This window comes from Pelodiscus sinensis, unplaced genomic scaffold, assembly GCF_049634645.1.
Source record: "Pelodiscus sinensis isolate JC-2024 unplaced genomic scaffold, ASM4963464v1 ctg124, whole genome shotgun sequence".
Taxonomy (NCBI): domain Eukaryota; kingdom Metazoa; phylum Chordata; order Testudines; family Trionychidae; genus Pelodiscus; species Pelodiscus sinensis.
The window spans coordinates 227,523-244,543 of NW_027466050.1; the positions used below are offsets into that span (position 1 = coordinate 227,523).

General features: G+C 73.9%; 1 protein-coding gene across 2 annotated transcripts; it reads left to right on the forward strand.

Annotated features, from left to right (window-relative positions):
* Nucleotides 1-4,139: 4,139 nt before the first annotated feature.
* Nucleotides 4,140-16,688, forward strand: FAM193B (family with sequence similarity 193 member B). 2 transcript variants are annotated; one of them, XM_075918705.1, is made up of 10 exons: nucleotides 4,140-4,319; nucleotides 10,104-10,328; nucleotides 10,505-10,727; nucleotides 10,843-11,070; nucleotides 12,361-12,622; nucleotides 12,939-13,134; nucleotides 13,278-13,514; nucleotides 13,808-14,738; nucleotides 14,823-14,898; nucleotides 16,308-16,688. In XM_075918705.1, exons 1-10 carry the CDS (start codon nucleotides 4,155-4,157, stop codon nucleotides 16,402-16,404), a joined length of 2,640 nt encoding a protein of 879 aa, XP_075774820.1. In that variant the 5' UTR covers nucleotides 4,140-4,154; the 3' UTR covers nucleotides 16,405-16,688. The 2 variants fall into 2 exon arrangements, with proteins under 2 accessions (XP_075774820.1, XP_075774821.1); XM_075918706.1 differs by lacking the exon at nucleotides 10,843-11,070.
* Nucleotides 16,689-17,021: the final 333 nt, after the last annotated feature.

Genomic DNA, 17,021 nt, shown 5'->3' on the forward strand with positions numbered 1-17,021 from the left:
CCTGGCACTGGGGCTCCCACCCGCCGGGCCCCAGGCCCAAGACTAGGCTCCGCCTCCCCGGGCCTTGCTCGGCACCGTTCTGGTCTAGAGAAGGGGAGCCCCAGTCTCTGCCAGCCCCCCCCGGGGGGAAGAGGGGTCCTGGGGTCTTGGCCAAACCCCCCCCGGAGCAGGGGGGGTTCCAGGGTCTCTGCCACCATCCCGGGGCAAGTAGGGTCCCGGGGTCTCTGCCACCCCCCCGGGGTAGGGGGAGTCCCGCGCTCTCTGCTCTCACCTTGGGCCAGCACAGCCACACTCTGACGCGGCGGGCAGCATGGCGAGAGCGCGGCGGACCCGACTCAGCCGCCCGCTCCCACGGGGTGGTGCCTGCCCGGAACAGCGCGATCCCCTCTGCCCGCCCCACGCAGCCGGGCCACAACCTCCCGCTCTGACCACTAGCCCCTCCTGCCCCACGGCCAGCGCTAGCAACCTGCGCTGCCTGTAACCACTAGCCCCGCTGGCCCAGCTGCTTCCGGAGCGCACCAGGCAGGTACCAGCATGTGCCCACCTGCCAAGGCACTGAGCCAGGGGTGGGCCGTGGGGCTGGGAGCGGGACACGGGGACCCCTTCCCGGGCCCATGCTGTGCCTGGGGAGCTGGAGACGGGGGTGGGACAGGCTCCCCAACGCCCTGAGGCACAGGCTGCCTCTTTTGGGTGCAGGAGCAAGCGGGTGGCTCCAAGCTGCCGTCCGTCCATTGGCAGCTGTGCCCGCAGCCCGCCATGTGCTGCCTCGCCCTTCCTCCGGCTCCGGCAGGGTCTCCCCGGGGCTGTGAGTGGGACCATGGGGCAGGGCTGGGTGCTGCAATGGGCTGGCTGCGGCCCAGGCTCCTGTGGTTTGCTGAGGTGTGGCAGGACCTGGTGAAGCACTTTGGGCCGCGCCGAGTCAGGCTGCCCAGCCGGTGGCTCCGGGAGCCATGCAAGGTGCAGAGCCGCAGAGTCCGGCACGCGGGGGGCAGGGGCTCGCCCGGGAGTCCAGTGTCAGAGCTGGGCAGGACTGGGCCCTGCAGACCCCTCCATGCAGCCCGGGGCAGGGGAGAACATGAGACCGGAAGCCCAGGAGCCTGCCAGTGCCAGGGGCAGCAGGCAGCACGGGCATAGGCCACGTGGGCAGGAGCTGTGGGGGCGGTGGCAGGACCCGCCTCCCTGCCAGCCTGGCTGAGGGGCCTGTCCCCACATCTCCTTTCGGCCTTCGCAGCCCCCTGCGGGGAGCGCCACGGGCTGCCTGGCTGTGGGCGAGGGGCAGCCCCTGCGTTTCCTTAGGGGACCCGGGGGACAGCACTGCCCTGGTCCCGCGTTTGGAGCCCCACTCCGGCTGGACAGGCCCGTCTGCTTGACCTCTCCTGGGCCTCGGACCCCAGCTGCTCCACCCCCAAGCATTCCTGTGGCCCCCCTGGGCCGCCTCCCCTGCACGCCAGGAAGCGCCGGCTTGCCAGAGCCGGTTAGCGCCCGGGGGAGACTGAGGCAGGGACTGCGCTGAAGCTTATGGGGAGGAAGGGCTGTGGGCATGAGCCCCAGGGTGCCCAAGGGGAGAGGAGAGAGGGGGCAGGGCTGGGGGGACCCAATGGGCCTGGCAGGTGTAGTCCTGAGGGCAGCCTTGTGTGCTTGCTGAGGGGCCCAGGGGAGGCCAGCAAATAGACCCCTCGACTGTCAGGACACTGGAGCTGGGAGGGACCTCGGGTCCAGTCCCCTGCCCTCCCGGCCGGGCCGAGCCCCGTCTAGACCAGCCCTGACGGGGGTGTCCAGCCGGCTCTAGGAGGTAGCTGCAGGGACTGATGAGCCCTAGGACCTGCCACGCCAGGGAGACGGGGCCCTTGGCTCCGCGTCAGCCCCATCTGCTGCTCCAGAGCAAGGGGAAGCCCTTTTGCCTGTGGGGCTTCCTGAGCTAAGGGGGCCTGGCCCCTACTAGTCTGTGGCAGATGTTCCTCAGAAGGGCCCGGCACAGCCCTTTGCCTGGCCGTAAGTTGTGGCAGGGCCCCCACCCGTGCCAAGGCTGGGAGGGCCCACGCAGCGGGGCAGGAGCGTGGATCCCCACTGCCCAGACGGACCAGAGGGGTCAGGACCAAAGCAGCCCCCTCGGGAGCGGGGCTGGAGACTCCTCCGGCCTCCCCCGGGCTCCCTCCCTCCTCTGGGAATGCTGCCAAGTGGGCATGCCCCGTGGCCAGCCGCCACGCCAGCCCCGGGGCAGTGGAGCTAGACAGTGGCAGGAGCTTGGGCTGGTGCCTGAGCAGCCCTGGCCCTCTCTGGTCCCTCTCGGCTGGGCCCCGGCCTTCGCTGGCACTTCCCGGCAGGCTCTGCCCATTCCGCTGCCGCCCGGGCCACACTCCCGCAAGCCTGCAGGACGGGCCGGGGGGCCCTTGCTTGTGTCTCCCGTGGCCTGGCAGGACTGGGCGAGGGAGGGGGCCCTTCCCCGCGGGACCCGCCGCCGGTCAGCGCAGGCCCCTGGGAGAAAGCTCTACGGTGTCGCCAGCGCCCGGCTCCGTCAGTCGGCCTCTGCCTGGCCCGGGGGCAGCGGGGGCGCTGGGCCGTGTCTCCTGCCCCCAGCACAGGAGCCTGGTGCCGGGGTGGAAACAGAGACGTGCAAAGGCCCAGCGGGCGCTGCCCCCGGCTGGCACCACAGCGCCCCTGCCCTGGGAAGTTCCTGCCCGTGGGACCGAGAGCCGCCCAGCCGGCCCCTCCCGGCAGCAGTCTGTGGGCAGGGGGTGGGTAGGGCAAAGTGTGGGGGCAGCTGGGCCTCTCAACGGGGCCCTGCCCACATCCCCCCCGGATCCCCCCACTGGCCTGCAAGCTCTCCTCCTGCCCCCAGCTCCCTCCTGCCCCCCAACCTCCTTCCTCCCTCCTGCCCCCAGCTTCCTCCTGCCCCCAACCTCCTTCCTCCCTCCTGCCCCCAACCTCCTTCCTCCCTCCTGCCCCCAGCTCCCTCCTGCCCCCCAACCTCCTTCCTCCCTCCTGCCCCCAGCTTCCTCCTGCCCCCAACCTCCTTCCTCCCTCCTGCCCCCCAGCTTCCTCCTGCCCCCAACCTCCTTCCTCCCTCCTGCCCCCAGCTTCCTCCTGCCCCCCAACCTCCTTCCTCCCTCCTGCCCCCAGCTTCCTCCTGCCCCCAACCTCCTTCCTCCCTCCTGCCCCCAGCTTCCTCCTGCCCCCCAACCTCCTTCCTCCCTCCTGCCCCCCAGCTCCCTCCTGCCCCCAACCTCCTTTCTCCCTCCTGCCCCCAGCTTCCTCCTGCCCCCCAACCTCCTTCCTCCCTCCTGCCCCCAGCTTCCTCCTGCCCCCCAACCTCCTTCCTCCCTCCTGCCCCCAGCTTCCTCCTGCCCCCAACCTCCTTCCTCCCTCCTGCCCCAGCTTCCTCCTGCCCCCCAACCTCCTTCCTCCCTCCTGCCCCCCAGCTTCCTCCTGCCCCCCAACCTCCTTCCTCCCTCCTGCCCCCAACCTCCTTCCTCCCTCCTGCCCCCAGCTCCCTCCTGCCCCCCAACCTCCTTCCTCCCTCCTGCCCCCAGCTTCCTCCTGCCCCCAACCTCCTTCCTCCCTCCTGCCCCCAGCTTCCTCCTGCCCCCCAACCTCCTTCCTCCCTCCTGCCCCCAGCTTCCTCCTGCCCCCAACCTCCTTCCTCCCTCCTGCCCCCAGCTTCCTCCTGCCCCCCAACCTCCTTCCTCCCTCCTGCCCCCAGCTTCCTCCTGCCCCCAACCTCCTTCCTCCCTCCTGCCCCCAGCTTCCTCCTGCCCCCCAACCTCCTTCCTCCCTCCTGCCCCCCAGCTTCCTCCTGCCCCCCAACCTCCTTCCTCCCTCCTGCCCCCCAGCTCCCTCCTGCCCCCAACCTCCTTCCTCCCTGCTGCCCCCAGCTTCCTCCTGCCCCCAACCTCCTTCCTCCCTCCTGCCCCCAGCTTCCTCCTGCCCCCCAACCTCCTTCCTCCCTCCTGCCCCCCAGCTTCCTCCTGCCCCCAACCTCCTTCCTCCCTCCTGCCCCCCAGCTTCCTCCTGCCCCCCAACCTCCTTCCTCCCTCCTGGCACCCCGACCCCCCCGCGCTGCCCCCGCCGCCCGCGGGGGGCGCTGTGGGGCAGCGCGGGCCCGGGGGGGCGCCGCCATATTGCCCGTTGTGCGGAGCGGCGCGGCCGGGCCGGGCATGACTCGCAGGCGGAACAAGGCGGCGGCCGCGGCCGGGGCGCGTCGGGAGCGGGCGGGGGGAGCCGCCCCCCCCGGGCCGCCCGCGCCCCCCCCGGGGCCCGGCCCCGCCCCGCCCCCCGAGGCGCCTCCGGGGAGCAGCGCGGAGCCGGGCAGAGCCCCCCAGGTACCGCCCCCTGCCCCCCGCTCCCACCTTGCACCCCAATTCCTGCCCCCCGCCCCCCGCTCCCACCTTGCACCCCGAGTCCTGCCCCCCGCCCCCTGCCCCCCGCTCCCACCTTGCATCCCGAGTCCTGCCCCCCGCCCCCTGCCCCCCGCTCCCACCTTGCACCCCGAGTCCTGCCCCCACCTTGCACCCCGCTCCCACCTTGCACCCCGAGTCCTGCCCCCCGCCCCCTGCCCCCCGCTCCCACCTTGCACCCCGAGTCCTGCCCCCACCCTGCACCCCGCTCCCACCTTGCACCCCAATTCCTGCCCCCCGCCCCCTGCCCCCCGCTCCCACCTTGCACCCCGAGTCCTGCCCCCACCCTGCACCCCGCTCCCACCTTGCACCCCGAGTCCTGCCCCCACCCTGCACCCCGCTCCCACCTTGCACCCCGAGTCCTGCCCCCACCCTGCCCCCCGCTCCCACCTTGCACCCCGAGTCCTGCCCCCACCCTGCACCCCGCTCCCACCTTGCACCCCGAGTCCTGCCCCCACCCTGCCCCCCGCTCCCACCTTGCACCCCGAGTCCTGCCCCCACCCTGCACCCCGCTCCCACCTTGCACCCCGAGTCCTGCCCCCACCCTGCACCCCGCTCCCACCTTGCACCCCGAGTCCTGCCCCCCGCCCCCTGCCCCCCGCTCCCACCTTGCATCCCGAGTCCTGCCCCCACCCTGCACCCCGCTCCCACCTTGCACCCCAATTCCTGCCCCCTGCCCCCCGCTTCCTGCCCCCCGCTCCCACCTTGCACCCCGCTCCCTGCCCCCCGCTTCCTGCCCCCGCTCCCATCTTGCACCGCAGCACCCCGAGTCCTGCCCCCGCCCTGCACCCCGCTTCCTGCCCCCCGCTCCCACCTTGCACCGCAGCACCCCGGGTCCTGCCCCTGCCCAGCACCCACCTGCCCCCGCCGCCCCTGGCGCCCCAATTCCTGCCCCCCGCTCCCACCTTGCACCCCAAGTCCTGCCCCTGCCCTGCCCCCCGCTCCCACCTTGCACCCCAAGTCCTGCCCCTGCCCTGCACCCCGCTTCCGGCCCCCCGCTCCCACCTTGCACCGCAGCACCCCAATTCCTGCCCCCGCCCTGCACCCCGCTTCCGGCCCCCCGCTCCCACCTTGCACCGCAGCACCCCAATTCCTGCCCCCGCCCTGCTCCTACCTGCCCCCGCCTTGCACCCTGCTTCCTGCACCCCGCTCCCACCTTGCACCGCAGCACCCCAATTCCTGCCCCCGCCCTGCTCCTATCTGCCCCCGCCTTGCACCCCGCTCCCACCTTGCACCGCAGCACCCCAATTCCTGCTCCCACCTTGCACCTCGCTCCCACCTTGCACCCCAATTCCTGCTCCCACCTTGCACCCCGCTCCCACCTTGCACCCCAATTCCTGCTCCCAGCTTGCACCCTGCTCCCACCTTGCACCCCAATTCCTGCTCCCACCTTGCACCGCGCTCCCACCTTGCACCCCAATTCCTGCCCCCGCACCCTCTGCACCCGCCCTGATCCCCTGGCTGCATCCCCCATCACCTGCCCCATTGCTGTGCCCTGATGTCTCAGCCCCCCACCCCTGCACCCTCCACATTGCCGCATCCTGTTCCCCTGCACTGCCCCAGCCCCTCCACTTCCCCCCATCCCCCGATCCATTCCACCTGGGCACAGTGCCCACCCCAGCTCCCTCTGCACCTCCTGTGCCCACCCGCGGCCCTCCCTGCCTGCAGTCCCAGCCAGCCCCGTCCCAGTCCTGCCCGGCACTTGGCTGTGCCTGGGGTCCCCCAGCTGGGGAGGGAGCAGCCAGCACCCCGGTGAAGCCCAGAACGCTGGTCGGCTGCAGGCTCTTCCCATCCCAGCCCTGCAGCACCCCCCGCGGGGGGGCAGGGTAGCCAGTCGCCTCCGGAGCCGGGCAGGACGGTCGGCTCCTCCCCCCTTGCCCCACGCCCCGTGAACGGCCATTACCCGCCAGCGTTTGCTGCTGCCTGGGGCTGCGGAGACCCGGGAGCTGGAGGGGCGCGGTGCCCGAATCCCCGCGGAAGGCAGCAGGCCCAGAGACAGGCTTGGCCCTCTAGCAGCTCCCCCGCCTCTCTGTGCATGGGCCCTGCCCGTGCCCAGGGCTCCCCGTACGCCGAGCCAGCGCCCCACCCCCGGCCTCTCGCCTCCTAGACGTCTGCACGTGGCTGGGACCTCAACCCCGCTCTGGCTGCAGAGCCACGCGCCGCAGGCCTGCCTCCGGGACCCGGCCTGCCTGCCAGCCTGGCCATGCCCCTCGCCGTGGGCGGACACCCCACAGGGCCTCAGGCCCTGGCCCTCGCGGCTCTGGGAGGCAGCTGGGGGCAGTGGGTTGGCTCCACTCCGAGCAGAGGCAGCTTTGGGGGTCAAAGGCCATTGCACCCCTTGCTGGGGGGCCTCCCTGGGCCTGGTGCAGGGTGCGGTCGGCGGGCGAGGAAGCTCTTCCCTCCACACTCAGCCCGGCCGGGTCGGTCGGGAGCTGGGTGGGGGCTTCACAGGGCTGGCCAAGCCTGCTGCCTTCCGCGGGGATTCGGGCACCGCGGGGCCGAGGGAGCCTTTCCCGGGTCTCCGCAGCCCCAGGCCGAAGCAAACGCGCTGGCGGGTAATGGCCGTTCACAGGGCGTGGGGCAAGGGGGGGGAGCCGACCGACCAGCCTGGCCTCGGCGCTCGCTGCCCGGCTCCGGAGGCGACTGGCCAACTCCCCTTTGTCCTGCCTCTGCCCCCAAGGGAGGGCTGGCGGGGTGCCCTGGCGCTGTCCTGGGGTGCCAGGAGAGGCGAGCGCAGGGTCATTGGGCTGCTGTAAGGGAGCGGGGTGGGGTGGGCGCTCAGGCCGGCTTGTGTGGGGAGCAGGGAGCAGGGAGCAGGTGGGCGGTGGAGCCCGGGAGGAGAGGCCCGTTACACTTGGACGGGGGGCGACCCGCCGCGTGAGTGGGGCTCCCGGGCACTGCCAGGGTGGGTGCTGCTGGCCTCGTGCATCTCCTGGCTGGCTCTGCGCCAGGCCACGGCTGCTTGTGAGCCAGCAGCAGCGCTAGCTGCCTGCGCCTTGCCTGGCTGGTGCTTCGCCGTGTGGGATTGTTACCCCGTCACCGCGGGGGCGCTGGGCTGGAGCCGCCCTGGGCGGTTAAGTGTCCAGCTCCGTGCCCGTCCCTCGGGGGCGCCGCGGCTCGGGTTCTGGCGTGCGAAGGCGACGGGGCCGCGCGCCGTCCCCAGCGTGCGAAGGCGACGGGGCCACGCGCCGTCCCCGGGGGACCAAGGCTCGGGTTCCGGCGTGCGAAGGCGACGGGGCCACGCGCCGTCCCCGGGGGACCAAGGCTCAGGTTCCGGCCTGCGAAGGCGACGGGGCCGCGCGCCGTCCCCGGGGGACCAAGGCTCGGGTTCCGGCCTGCGAAGGCGGCGGGGCCACGTGCCGTCCCCGGTGTGCGAAGGCGACGGGGCCACGCGCCGTCCCCGGGGGACCAAGGCTCGGGTTCCGGCGTGCGAAGGCGACGGGGCCGCGCGCCGTCCCCGGGGGACCAAGGCTCGGGTTCCGGCCTGCGAAGGCGGCGGGGCCACGTGCCGTCCCCGGTGTGCGAAGGCGACGGGGCCACGCGCCGTCCCCGGGGGACCAAGGCTCGGGTTCCGGCGTGCGAAGGCGACGGGGCCGCGCGCCGTCCCCGGGGGACCAAGGCTTGGGTTCCGGCGTGCGAAGGCGACGGGGCCACGCGCTATCCCCGGGGGACCAAGGCTCGGGTTCCGGCGTGTGAAGGCGGCGGGGCCGCGTGCTGTCCCCGGGGGACCAGGGCTTGGGTTCCGGCGTGCGAAGGCGACGGGGCCGCGCGCCGTCCCCGGGGGACCAGGGCTTGGGTTCCGGCGTGCGAAGGCGACGGGGCCGCGCGCCGTCCCCGGGGGACCAAGGCTCGGGTTCCGGCGTGCGAAGGCGACGGGGCCACGCGCCGTCCCCGGGGGACCAGGGCTCGGGTTCCGGCGTGCGAAGGCGACGGGGCCACGTGCCGTCCCCGGGGGACCAAGGCTCGGGTTCCGGCGTGCGAAGGCGACGGGGCTGCGTGCTGTCCCCGGGGGACCAAGGCTCGGGTTCCGGCGTGCGAAGGCGACGGGGCCGCGCGCCGTCCCCGGGGGACCAAGGCTCGGGTTCCGGCGTGCGAAGGCGACGGGGCCACGCGCCGTCCCCGGGGGACCAGGGCTCGGGTTCCGGCGTGCGAAGGCGACGGGGCCACGTGCCGTCCCCGGGGGACCAAGGCTCGGGTTCCGGCGTGCGAAGGCGACGGGGCCGCGCGCCGTCCCCGGGGGACCAAGGCTCGGGTTCCGGCGTGCGAAGGCGACGGGGCCACGCGCCGTCCCCGGGGGACCAAGGCTCGGGTTCCGGCGTGCGAAGGCGACGGGGCCACGTGCCGTCCCCGGGGGACCAAGGCTCGGGTTCCGGCGTGCGAAGGCGACGGGGCCACGCGCCGTCCCCGGGGGACCAGGGCTCGGGTTCCGGCGTGCGAAGGCGACGGGACCAGGGCTCGGGTTCCGGCGTGCGAAGGCGGCGGGGCCGCGCGCCGTCCCCGCCGCCGGGGGACCAAGGCTCAGCTGGCGCCCAGGTCACAGCTGCTCAGGGTGGATTCTAGCTGCTGACTTGGCAGGAGCAACCCCCGGGTGGGCAGGCGGGGCCCCGCCCTGGCCGCGAGCACCGGCTTGGGAGGTGGGCGCTCCCGGCGCTGCCTTGGGGCTAGCTGGAGGAGATCAGCCTCCGAAACGTCCCCCGAGCTCTCCCTGGCCCCTTGCCGTGCAGGCTGGCCACGCCGCTCTCCCACGCCAGTCGCCTGCTCGGGGGCGCCGCGCCGCCACCCTCCCCGCTCCCAATCCGAGAGCCTGGCGCTGGCTGAGGCTGCTCCCGTTGCGGGTCGCGAGGCCTGGGCCTCGTGCTCAGCGTTTGCCCAGGCGTGCGGCAGTGATCCGGGGAGCCTGCCCCATTGCGCAGACCGGGACCTGAGGCACAGAGAGCCCAGGCCTGGGCCACACGCCACCCCCAGCCCCTACGGCTCGCTGGCAGGCTGCGAGTCCCACTGCCCCTCGCGACCGCCGTCCTGCCCAGAGGCGCCCCTGGGCCCGGAGGCCTGTCTGCCCCTTGGTCCCCTCGCCCCCCCCCGGCCCTTTGTCCCCTCGCCCCCCCCCAGTCCTTTGTCCCCTCGCCCCCCCCAGTCCTTTGTCCCCTCGCCCCCCCCCCGGCCCTTGGTCCCCTCGCCCCCCCCCCCCAGCCCTTTGTCCTGCGGCCCTTTGTCCCTTCACCCTCCCTGGGCCTCTGTCCCCTCGCCCCCCCGGCCCTTTGTCCCTTTGTCCCCTCGTTCCCCCCCCCCGGCCCTTTGTCCCTTTGTCCCCTCGTCCCCCCCCCCCGGCCCTTTGTCCCCTCGTCCCCCCCCCGGCCCTTTGTCCCCTGGCCCTTTGTCCCCTCTTCCCCCCCGGCCCCTTGTCCCCTCACCCCCCCAGCCCTTTGTCCCTGCGCCCCACTGCTTCACCTTGAGCCGCCGGCACCAGCAGGGTGCAGCAGCCGTTCAGTGCGTGGCCCTGCTGCAGCAAGACGAGGGACCCGGCGCAGCAAGAGCCTCCCTCTGCACCCGGCCGAGGCCCGTGGGGCCAGGGCATCCAGAAAGCAGGGTGCTGGTCTCCTCTCCCTGCCCCGCCGGCCTGGCACCAGCGTTTCCTGGGAGCCCAAGGCGGGTGGGACGGTCGTTGGCACTGCCGGCCCTCGCAGTGACTCTGCCCCTGTCCTGGTGCAGGTGCTGCCCACTGCCAGCCAGGCCGTGCAGACGTGCTGCCTGCTGTGCCACCGCGAGCGCAAGGACTGGGGAGGGCCCTCTCCCGACGGGCTGGTCTCCCCGGGCGAGCGGCTGCCCGCGCTGGTGCAGAACCTGCTGGGAGAGATGCCGCTGTGGATCTGCCAGAGCTGCCGGAGGAGCGTGGAGGAGGAGGAGCGGCGGGCGGTGCAGGAGCAGGCCTTGGCGGTAGGGGCGGTGCTGGGGGCCCCTCCTTGGCTTGGTGGCCCAGCTCCCTGTAGGATTGGCCACTCGCGTGCCCTCCCGTGGCAGCGGCCCGACGCCAGCCCCTTGCCCCCAGCTGCGGGCGGGCACGTGGGCGCTGGGGGCTCGCCGCCTCGCTCATGCTGCGGCTTCCTTCCCAGGTCTCCTTGGCGCACACGTCCTGCAAGGCGCAGTCCTGCGGGGGCGGCTCCCACTCCTCCTCCTCCTCCTCCTCCTCGTCCTCCTCCTCGTGCCACGGGACCTCGGGGGACTGGGATCCCAGCTCCTTCCTGTCGGCCCACAAGCTGTCGGGCCTGTGGAACTCCCCGCACGCCGGCGGAGCCGCACAGGGCAGCCCCGGGGGGGGCCCCACTGCTGCTCTAGGTGAGTCCAGGCCGGGCGAGGGCCACGCGGCTACGCGGGGGGCTGGCTTCCCCTGCTGCGCCCCGGGGGAGCCCGCACGGGCCCGGGAGACGCCGCAGCACTGCCTCCCTTGCAGGTGACAAGCCCCCTGGCCTCCCGCTGGCCCCGGAGTGCGCCGGCCAGGCTCCTGCTGCGGCGCCCGGGCTGCAGGCCTGTCCCTACAGCCACGCAGCCCCCCCGGCTTCCAGTGGGGCCGCCCCCGGCTCGCCTCTGCCTCTGCCTCTGCCTCTGCCTACCTCACTCGACTTCTGCAAGACGCTGCCCAAGCAGCTGAAGAGCATGTGCCACAGGCCCACCCCGCCAGGTGCGTACGCGCGGCCCCGGCGCTGCTCCTGCCTCCCGGCCGGCGGCTCAGCCCTTCTCCCGGGGCGCGCTGTGCAGACGCAGCCCTGGACCGGCTCCCCGGCGGGGGGCAGAGGCTGGGCAGCGGAGCCGGCGCAGGAGGACCTGGGCTCTAGGGCAGTTTGTCACAGCACCCCTCTTCCGAACAAGAACATACAAGGGCCCCGGCCCCCCCGCTCGCGCCCAGTCCCCACCCCCGGAGCCAGGGCCCCCCCCCCCCGCTCTCGCCCAATCCCCTCCCCCACCCCCGGAGCCAGGCCCCCCCCCCACTCTCGCCCAATCCCCTCCCCCACCCCTGGAGCCAGGCCCCCCCCCGCTCTCGCCCAATCCCCTCCCCCACCCCCCGGAGCCAGGCCCCCCCCCCGCTCTCGCCCAATCCCCTCCCCCACCCCCCGGAGCCAGGCCCCCCCCCGCTCTCGCCCAATCCCCTCCCCCACCCCCGGAGCCAGGCCCCCCCCCGCTCTCGCCCAATCCCCTCCCCCACCCCCGGAGCCAGGCCCCCCCCCCCCGCTCTCGCCCAATCCCCTCCCCCACCCCCGGAGCCAGGCCCCCACCGCCCCCCGCTCTCGCCCAATCCCCTCCCCCACCCCCGGAGCCAGGCCCCCCCCCCCCGCTCTCGCCCAATCCCCTCCCCCACCTCTGGAGCCAGGCCCCCCCCCCCCCCGCTCTCGCCCAATCCCCTCCCCCACCTCTGGAGCCAGGCCCCCCCCCCCCGCCCAGTCCTCTCCCCCATAGCCCGGCACTGGCTGTATGGTAACCCTGTCTCTGAAGTGCCCTAACCCTAACCCGGCCCTGCCTCGGTGGCTTGTCTGCCGGGAGCAAGCGGGCCAGCGCCGGGCTCCCGTGTGGGGCTGGGCGCTCCCTGCCCGGTGCCCCCGCGCGGCCCCACTGACGCGGGGGCCCTTGGAGCACAGCAAGCAGCTCCTGGGGACGGGGCGATGGGATGGTCGGACGAGCTGCTGGCGGGGTGGGGGGATGGGCGTCTCCGGGGTCACCCCCCAGAGCACCCTGGGGAGGCTGCCGGAGGGGAACCCAACTCGGAGGGGCGGCCGGGGAAGTGATTGTTTTTCTCCCGCCCCCCAGTTTGGACCTGCCCCGGGTCTCACCGGAGCCACCAGCGCTGGGCGCGCGCCCCGCCCCTTCCATCCCCTTTGTTTTGCCAAATGTGGCTTCGGTGCCGCCCCGCTGGGTCCCAGGGGCTCCGCCTCCACGCTGGGCTGGCCAGGCGCCTGACTCCTCTGCCCCTCTCCAGGCGAGGCCTTCCACTCCTCGGACCATCACCCGGCCCTTGCTGCTCCTCCCAACAGCCCCACAGGACTCCCCTCGCCGCAGCCAGCGCCCGGCCCTGCAGCCCTTGGCCAGGCCGCCTGCAAGAGCCCTCACCTGCCCCCCGCCAACGTGCCGCTTCTGAAGATGCCGCCTCCGCTCTCGGGCTGTGCCCACCCTTGCAACGGGCACTGCAGCGGGTCCCTGGTGCCACCTGCTGCCCCGCACCAGCTGCCCAGCACTAACCGGTGAGAGGGGCTCTGCCTGCCTGGGCCTGGCGCTGGGGCAGCCCTTTGCCAAGGGCAGCCCTCGGGGGTAGCAGGGCTCTGCTCCTCGCCCCGGCGACGGTCTGACCCTCCTGCGGCCTGGGCCTGGCTCCCGGCAGGGGGAGCAGCACAGAGAGGTGGAACGGGGTCCCTGGTGGGCGGGGTGGGGTTTCCTGGCACGTCTGGGGAGCCTTTGGGGACCAGGCCGCTCGGTGTCAGGAGACCGCCCGGGGCTGCCTGCCCGGGGCCTTCCCCCGCAGCGCCCGGCCCCAGCGCCTCGCCTTCCTCCTTCCCCCAGGGAGCCAGCGTGTAAAGGACACAAGTTCCCCAACGGGGCCAGCTGCCACGCGCCGCAGCCCTGCGAGGCGGACGAGGGGCTTGGGGAGGACGAGGACAGCAGCTCCGAGCGCAGCTCCTGCACCTCCTCCTCCACCACCCAGAAGGACGGGAAATTCTGTGACTGCTGCTACTGTGAGTTCTTCGGGCACAACGCGGTAAGTGAGCCTGCCCTGCCGGAAGCAGCTGGGCCGTGGCTTCGCCCTCGGCTGCTCCCTGCCCCCAGGGCCCTGCGGCCACGGGAGGGGCTGGGGCGTGTGCCGTGCCCTCAGGCCAGTACCAGCCCCGGCTCTCTCTGCAGCCCCCGGCGGCCCCCACGAGCCGAAACTACGCCGAGATCCGGGAGAAGCTGCGCTCCCGGCTCACCAAGCGCAAGGAGGAGCTCCCGCAGAAGCTGGGCCACAGCAGCACCTCGGGGGAGCCAGCCGTGGACCACCGGGACGTGGACGAGCTCCTGGACTACATCAACAGCTCGGAGGCCAAGCCCCTGAACAGCGCCAAGGCTGCTAAGCGGGCCCGGCACAAGCAGAAGAAGAAGGTGAGGCTGGCGGAGGGGCTCAGAGCCGTTTCCCTGGGCCCCAGGCCGGAGCCCGGAAAGGCCCAGCGCCCGAACGGAGAGGCCAAAGCAGGTTGCCCCGCGCCCTTCTGCCTCCCCCAGGCGCTGTCGCTCCGCCGGGCCTGGCCCTTCTCCCGGGCGGTCTCCCCAGCTGCTTGTGGGTCCTGGGGCAGGCCAGGGCGCCCCGCTCCGGGAAGGGCATGGTGGTCTCCTCTGGCCAGGGCAGCGTGGGGGTGGGGAGGGTGCTAGGCCTGACGCTGGCCTGCCTGTTCCAGGAGAAGGAGAAAGCCCAGCTGGAGGCGGAGGCCCAGAAGCGGGTGGCCCACGGGGACAGGGACCTCCTGGAGTGGCCCCAGCTGGAGCTGGAGCGGGTGAACAGCTTCCTGAGCAGCCGGCTGCAGGAGATCAAGAACACCATCAAGGACTCCATCCGCGCCAGCTTCAGCGTCTACGACCTCAACCTGGACGGGGCCGACTTCCCCAAGAAGGCGGCTGTGCTGGAGCAGAAGACGCTGCTGTCCCACCTCAACGGCTCCTCGGGGCGCCAGGAGATCGACCTGGACCTCTCCCCGCTGAGCCTGGGGCCCCCCAAGAGCCACGTGCTGCTGCGGAGCGAGCTGGGGCCCCGCTGGCGCGAGGGCCTGGAGGAGGGGCCGCTGCCGGCCGCCGAGAACGGGGTGGTGAAGCGCCTGAGCGCGGTGCCCAACCTCTCGCGCATGATCTGGGTCCAGCCCCCGCAGCCGACAGACTCTGCCCCACAGGGGGGGCCAGCCCAGGAGCAGGCGCCGGCGGGGGCCAGGCAGAGGAGGAACAAGCGGCAGAGCTGCCAGGTGAAGAAGGGGGAGGCTCCCCCGGTGCCCAGCGCCCTGGCTGGGCGGGAGAGTCCCAGCACAAAGGGGCTGGTGCTGGGAGCCAAGCCGCCTTTGAAGCCAGGCGCGGCGCCTGCGCCGCAGAGGGAGCCCCCGGAGAGCACCAGGGGGCAGGGCGGGGGCTGCGGCAGCTCCAGGCCCGAGAAGGAGAGGAGCAGCGAGGGGAAAGGCCGGAGGGGCGAGGGCAAAGCAGAGCAGCCGGCACTGGTACAGACGCTGCCCCCGGCCGAGGGGGACCGGCAGCCCCCCTTCCCCGCTGGCCTGGGCAGCTCGCCCCAGCCCAAGGGCAGGAGCAGGAAGAGCAGGAGCAGGATGGAGAAGTCGAGCACGTCCATCGGTGAGTCCCGGCTCCGGGCTCAGCCTGGCCCCCTGCCCTGGGCCCTGCGGAGCCCTTGCTGACCATGCGCCTCTGCTTTGCCAGATGACGTGTTCCTGCCCAAAGACACGGACGGGGTAGAGATGGACGAGACGGACCGAGAGGTCGAGTACTTCAAGCGGTGAGCCGGCCGGGGTGGGGCTGTCGGCCCTGGGGGGAGGGACGTGGGCCGGACCCGGCTGTCTCAGGGCGGGCTGCAGGCTCCCAACGCCCCGTGGGCCCGGCTCCTTCCTACGGTGACATGGAGAACAACCAGCCCCACCCGCCTTGGAACAGCCGCTCTGGGACGGGGAGCCGGGGCCAGGCTGCGCGGCAGCTTTCTCGGCCTGACCGCCGACATTCTCTCCCCCTTCCTCTCCCACTGGGCGGCGTTTCCCCCTCTCCTCTCCTCCGGGGCGCGCGGTGGGGAGGCGGGTCGGTGGCCGGGGGAGCCGGGCAGGGCGGGTGGGCGGTGGGGAGGCGGGTCGGTGGCCGGGGGAGCCGGGCAGGGCGGGTGGGCGGTGGGGAGGCGGGGTCGGTGGCCGGGCAGGGTGGTGGGGAGGCGGGTCGGTGGCCGGGCAGCGCGGGGCGGGCGGTGGGGAGGCGGGTCGGTGGCCGGGCAGGGCGGGCAGGTCGGTGGCCGGGGGAGCCGGGCAGGGCGGTGGGGAGGCGGGTCGGTGGCCGGGCAGGGCGGGCGGGCGGGCGGTGGGGAGGCGGGTCGGTGGCCGGGGGAGCCGGGCAGGGCGGGCGGGTCGGTGGCCGGGTGGTGGGTCGGTGGCCGGGTGGGGAGGCCGGTCAGCGGCCGGGGGAGCTGGGCAGGGCGGTGGGGAGGCGGGTCGGTGGCCGGGGGAGCCGGGCAGGGCGGGCGGGTCGGTGCCGGGTGGTGGGTCGGTGGCCGGGTGGAGAGGCCGGTCGGCGGCCGGGGGAGCTGGGCAGGGCGGTGGGGAGGCGGGTCGGTGGCCGGGCAGGCAGGGCGGCTGGGGCGGGCGGTGGGGAGGCGGGTCGGTGGCCGGGGGAGCTGGGCAGGGCGGTGGGGGAGGCGGGTCGGTGGCCGGGCAGGGCGGTGGGGAGGCGGGTCGGTGGCCAGGGGAGCCAGGCAGGGCGGGCGGGTCGGTGGCCGGGTGGTGGGTCGGTGGCCGGGTGGGGAGGCCGGTCGGCGGCCGGGGGAGCTGGGCAGGGCGGTGGGGAGGCGGGTCGGTGGCCGGGCAGGGCGGTGGGGAGGCGGGTCGGTGGCCAGGGGAGCCAGGCAGGGCGGGCGGGTCGGTGGCCGGGTGGTGGGTCGGTGGCCGGGTGGGGAGGCCGGTCGGCGGCCGGGGGAGCTGGGCAGGGCGGTGGGGAGGCGGGTCGGTGGCCGGGCAGGGCGGGCGGGCGGTGGCCGGGGGAGCCGGGCAGGGCGGGCGGGTCGGTGGCCGGGTGGTGGGTCGGTGGCCGGGTGGGGAGGCCGGTCAGCGGCCGGGGGAGCCGGGCAGGGCGGGCGGGTCGGCGGGCGGGTCGGGTGCCCCAGGGGAGGAGCAGTAAAAGCTTGTTGCTCTCCCCTGCTTCTCTGCCCAGGTTCTGTCTGGATTCGGCAAAGCAGACGCGGCAGAAAGTGGCCGTGAACTGGACCAACTTCACCCTGAAGAAAAGCGCCTCGAGTGCCGCTCAGTGACGGGCCCGTGCGCGTGAGGCCCGGGCCCACCAGCTCCGACAGACACTCGCCTCACTGTGCCCGCCCCGCCGGGGCCCTTTGTTTTCTCGGCGGGTTCCGCGCCCGTGACTGTGGAAGTGCCAGGCCTGCGGCCCCGCCAGTCGCAGCCCTGGGGACCCCGCTTAGGCAGCTCCCCGCCTGGCCCCTCCCCGGCACTCCGGCCGGGGGTGCAGGGAGCTGCCATCGCACCCAGCCGGGCAGGCAGCCGGGAAGGACCATGCTGGACCCAATAAAGAACTTTTTAATTTTTTATTTTATTTAAAAAACCCAACTTTTCCGTTGTTTGTTCCTGGCTGCCTGGGCCCCCTTCAGTGCCCCGTTCCAGCAGCCCTCTGAGCAGGGGGAGTTTCCACGCGCCTAGGGGCTGCGTTCCCGCCTGGCCCTGCAACCTCCGGTCTGCCCAGCCGCAGGGCCCTGAGTACCGTGGGCCAGGCACTATTAGCCTGGCGGCGTCTGCGCCAGGGCCGTGGCCTGCAGGTGCTGGCTCCATCTCCCAAGAACTGCTCCCCCGGCTGCAGCCCAGCAGGGAGCCAGGGCAACGGCTGTGGTACCAGCGAGGCCGGGCCTGGCTGAGTGGG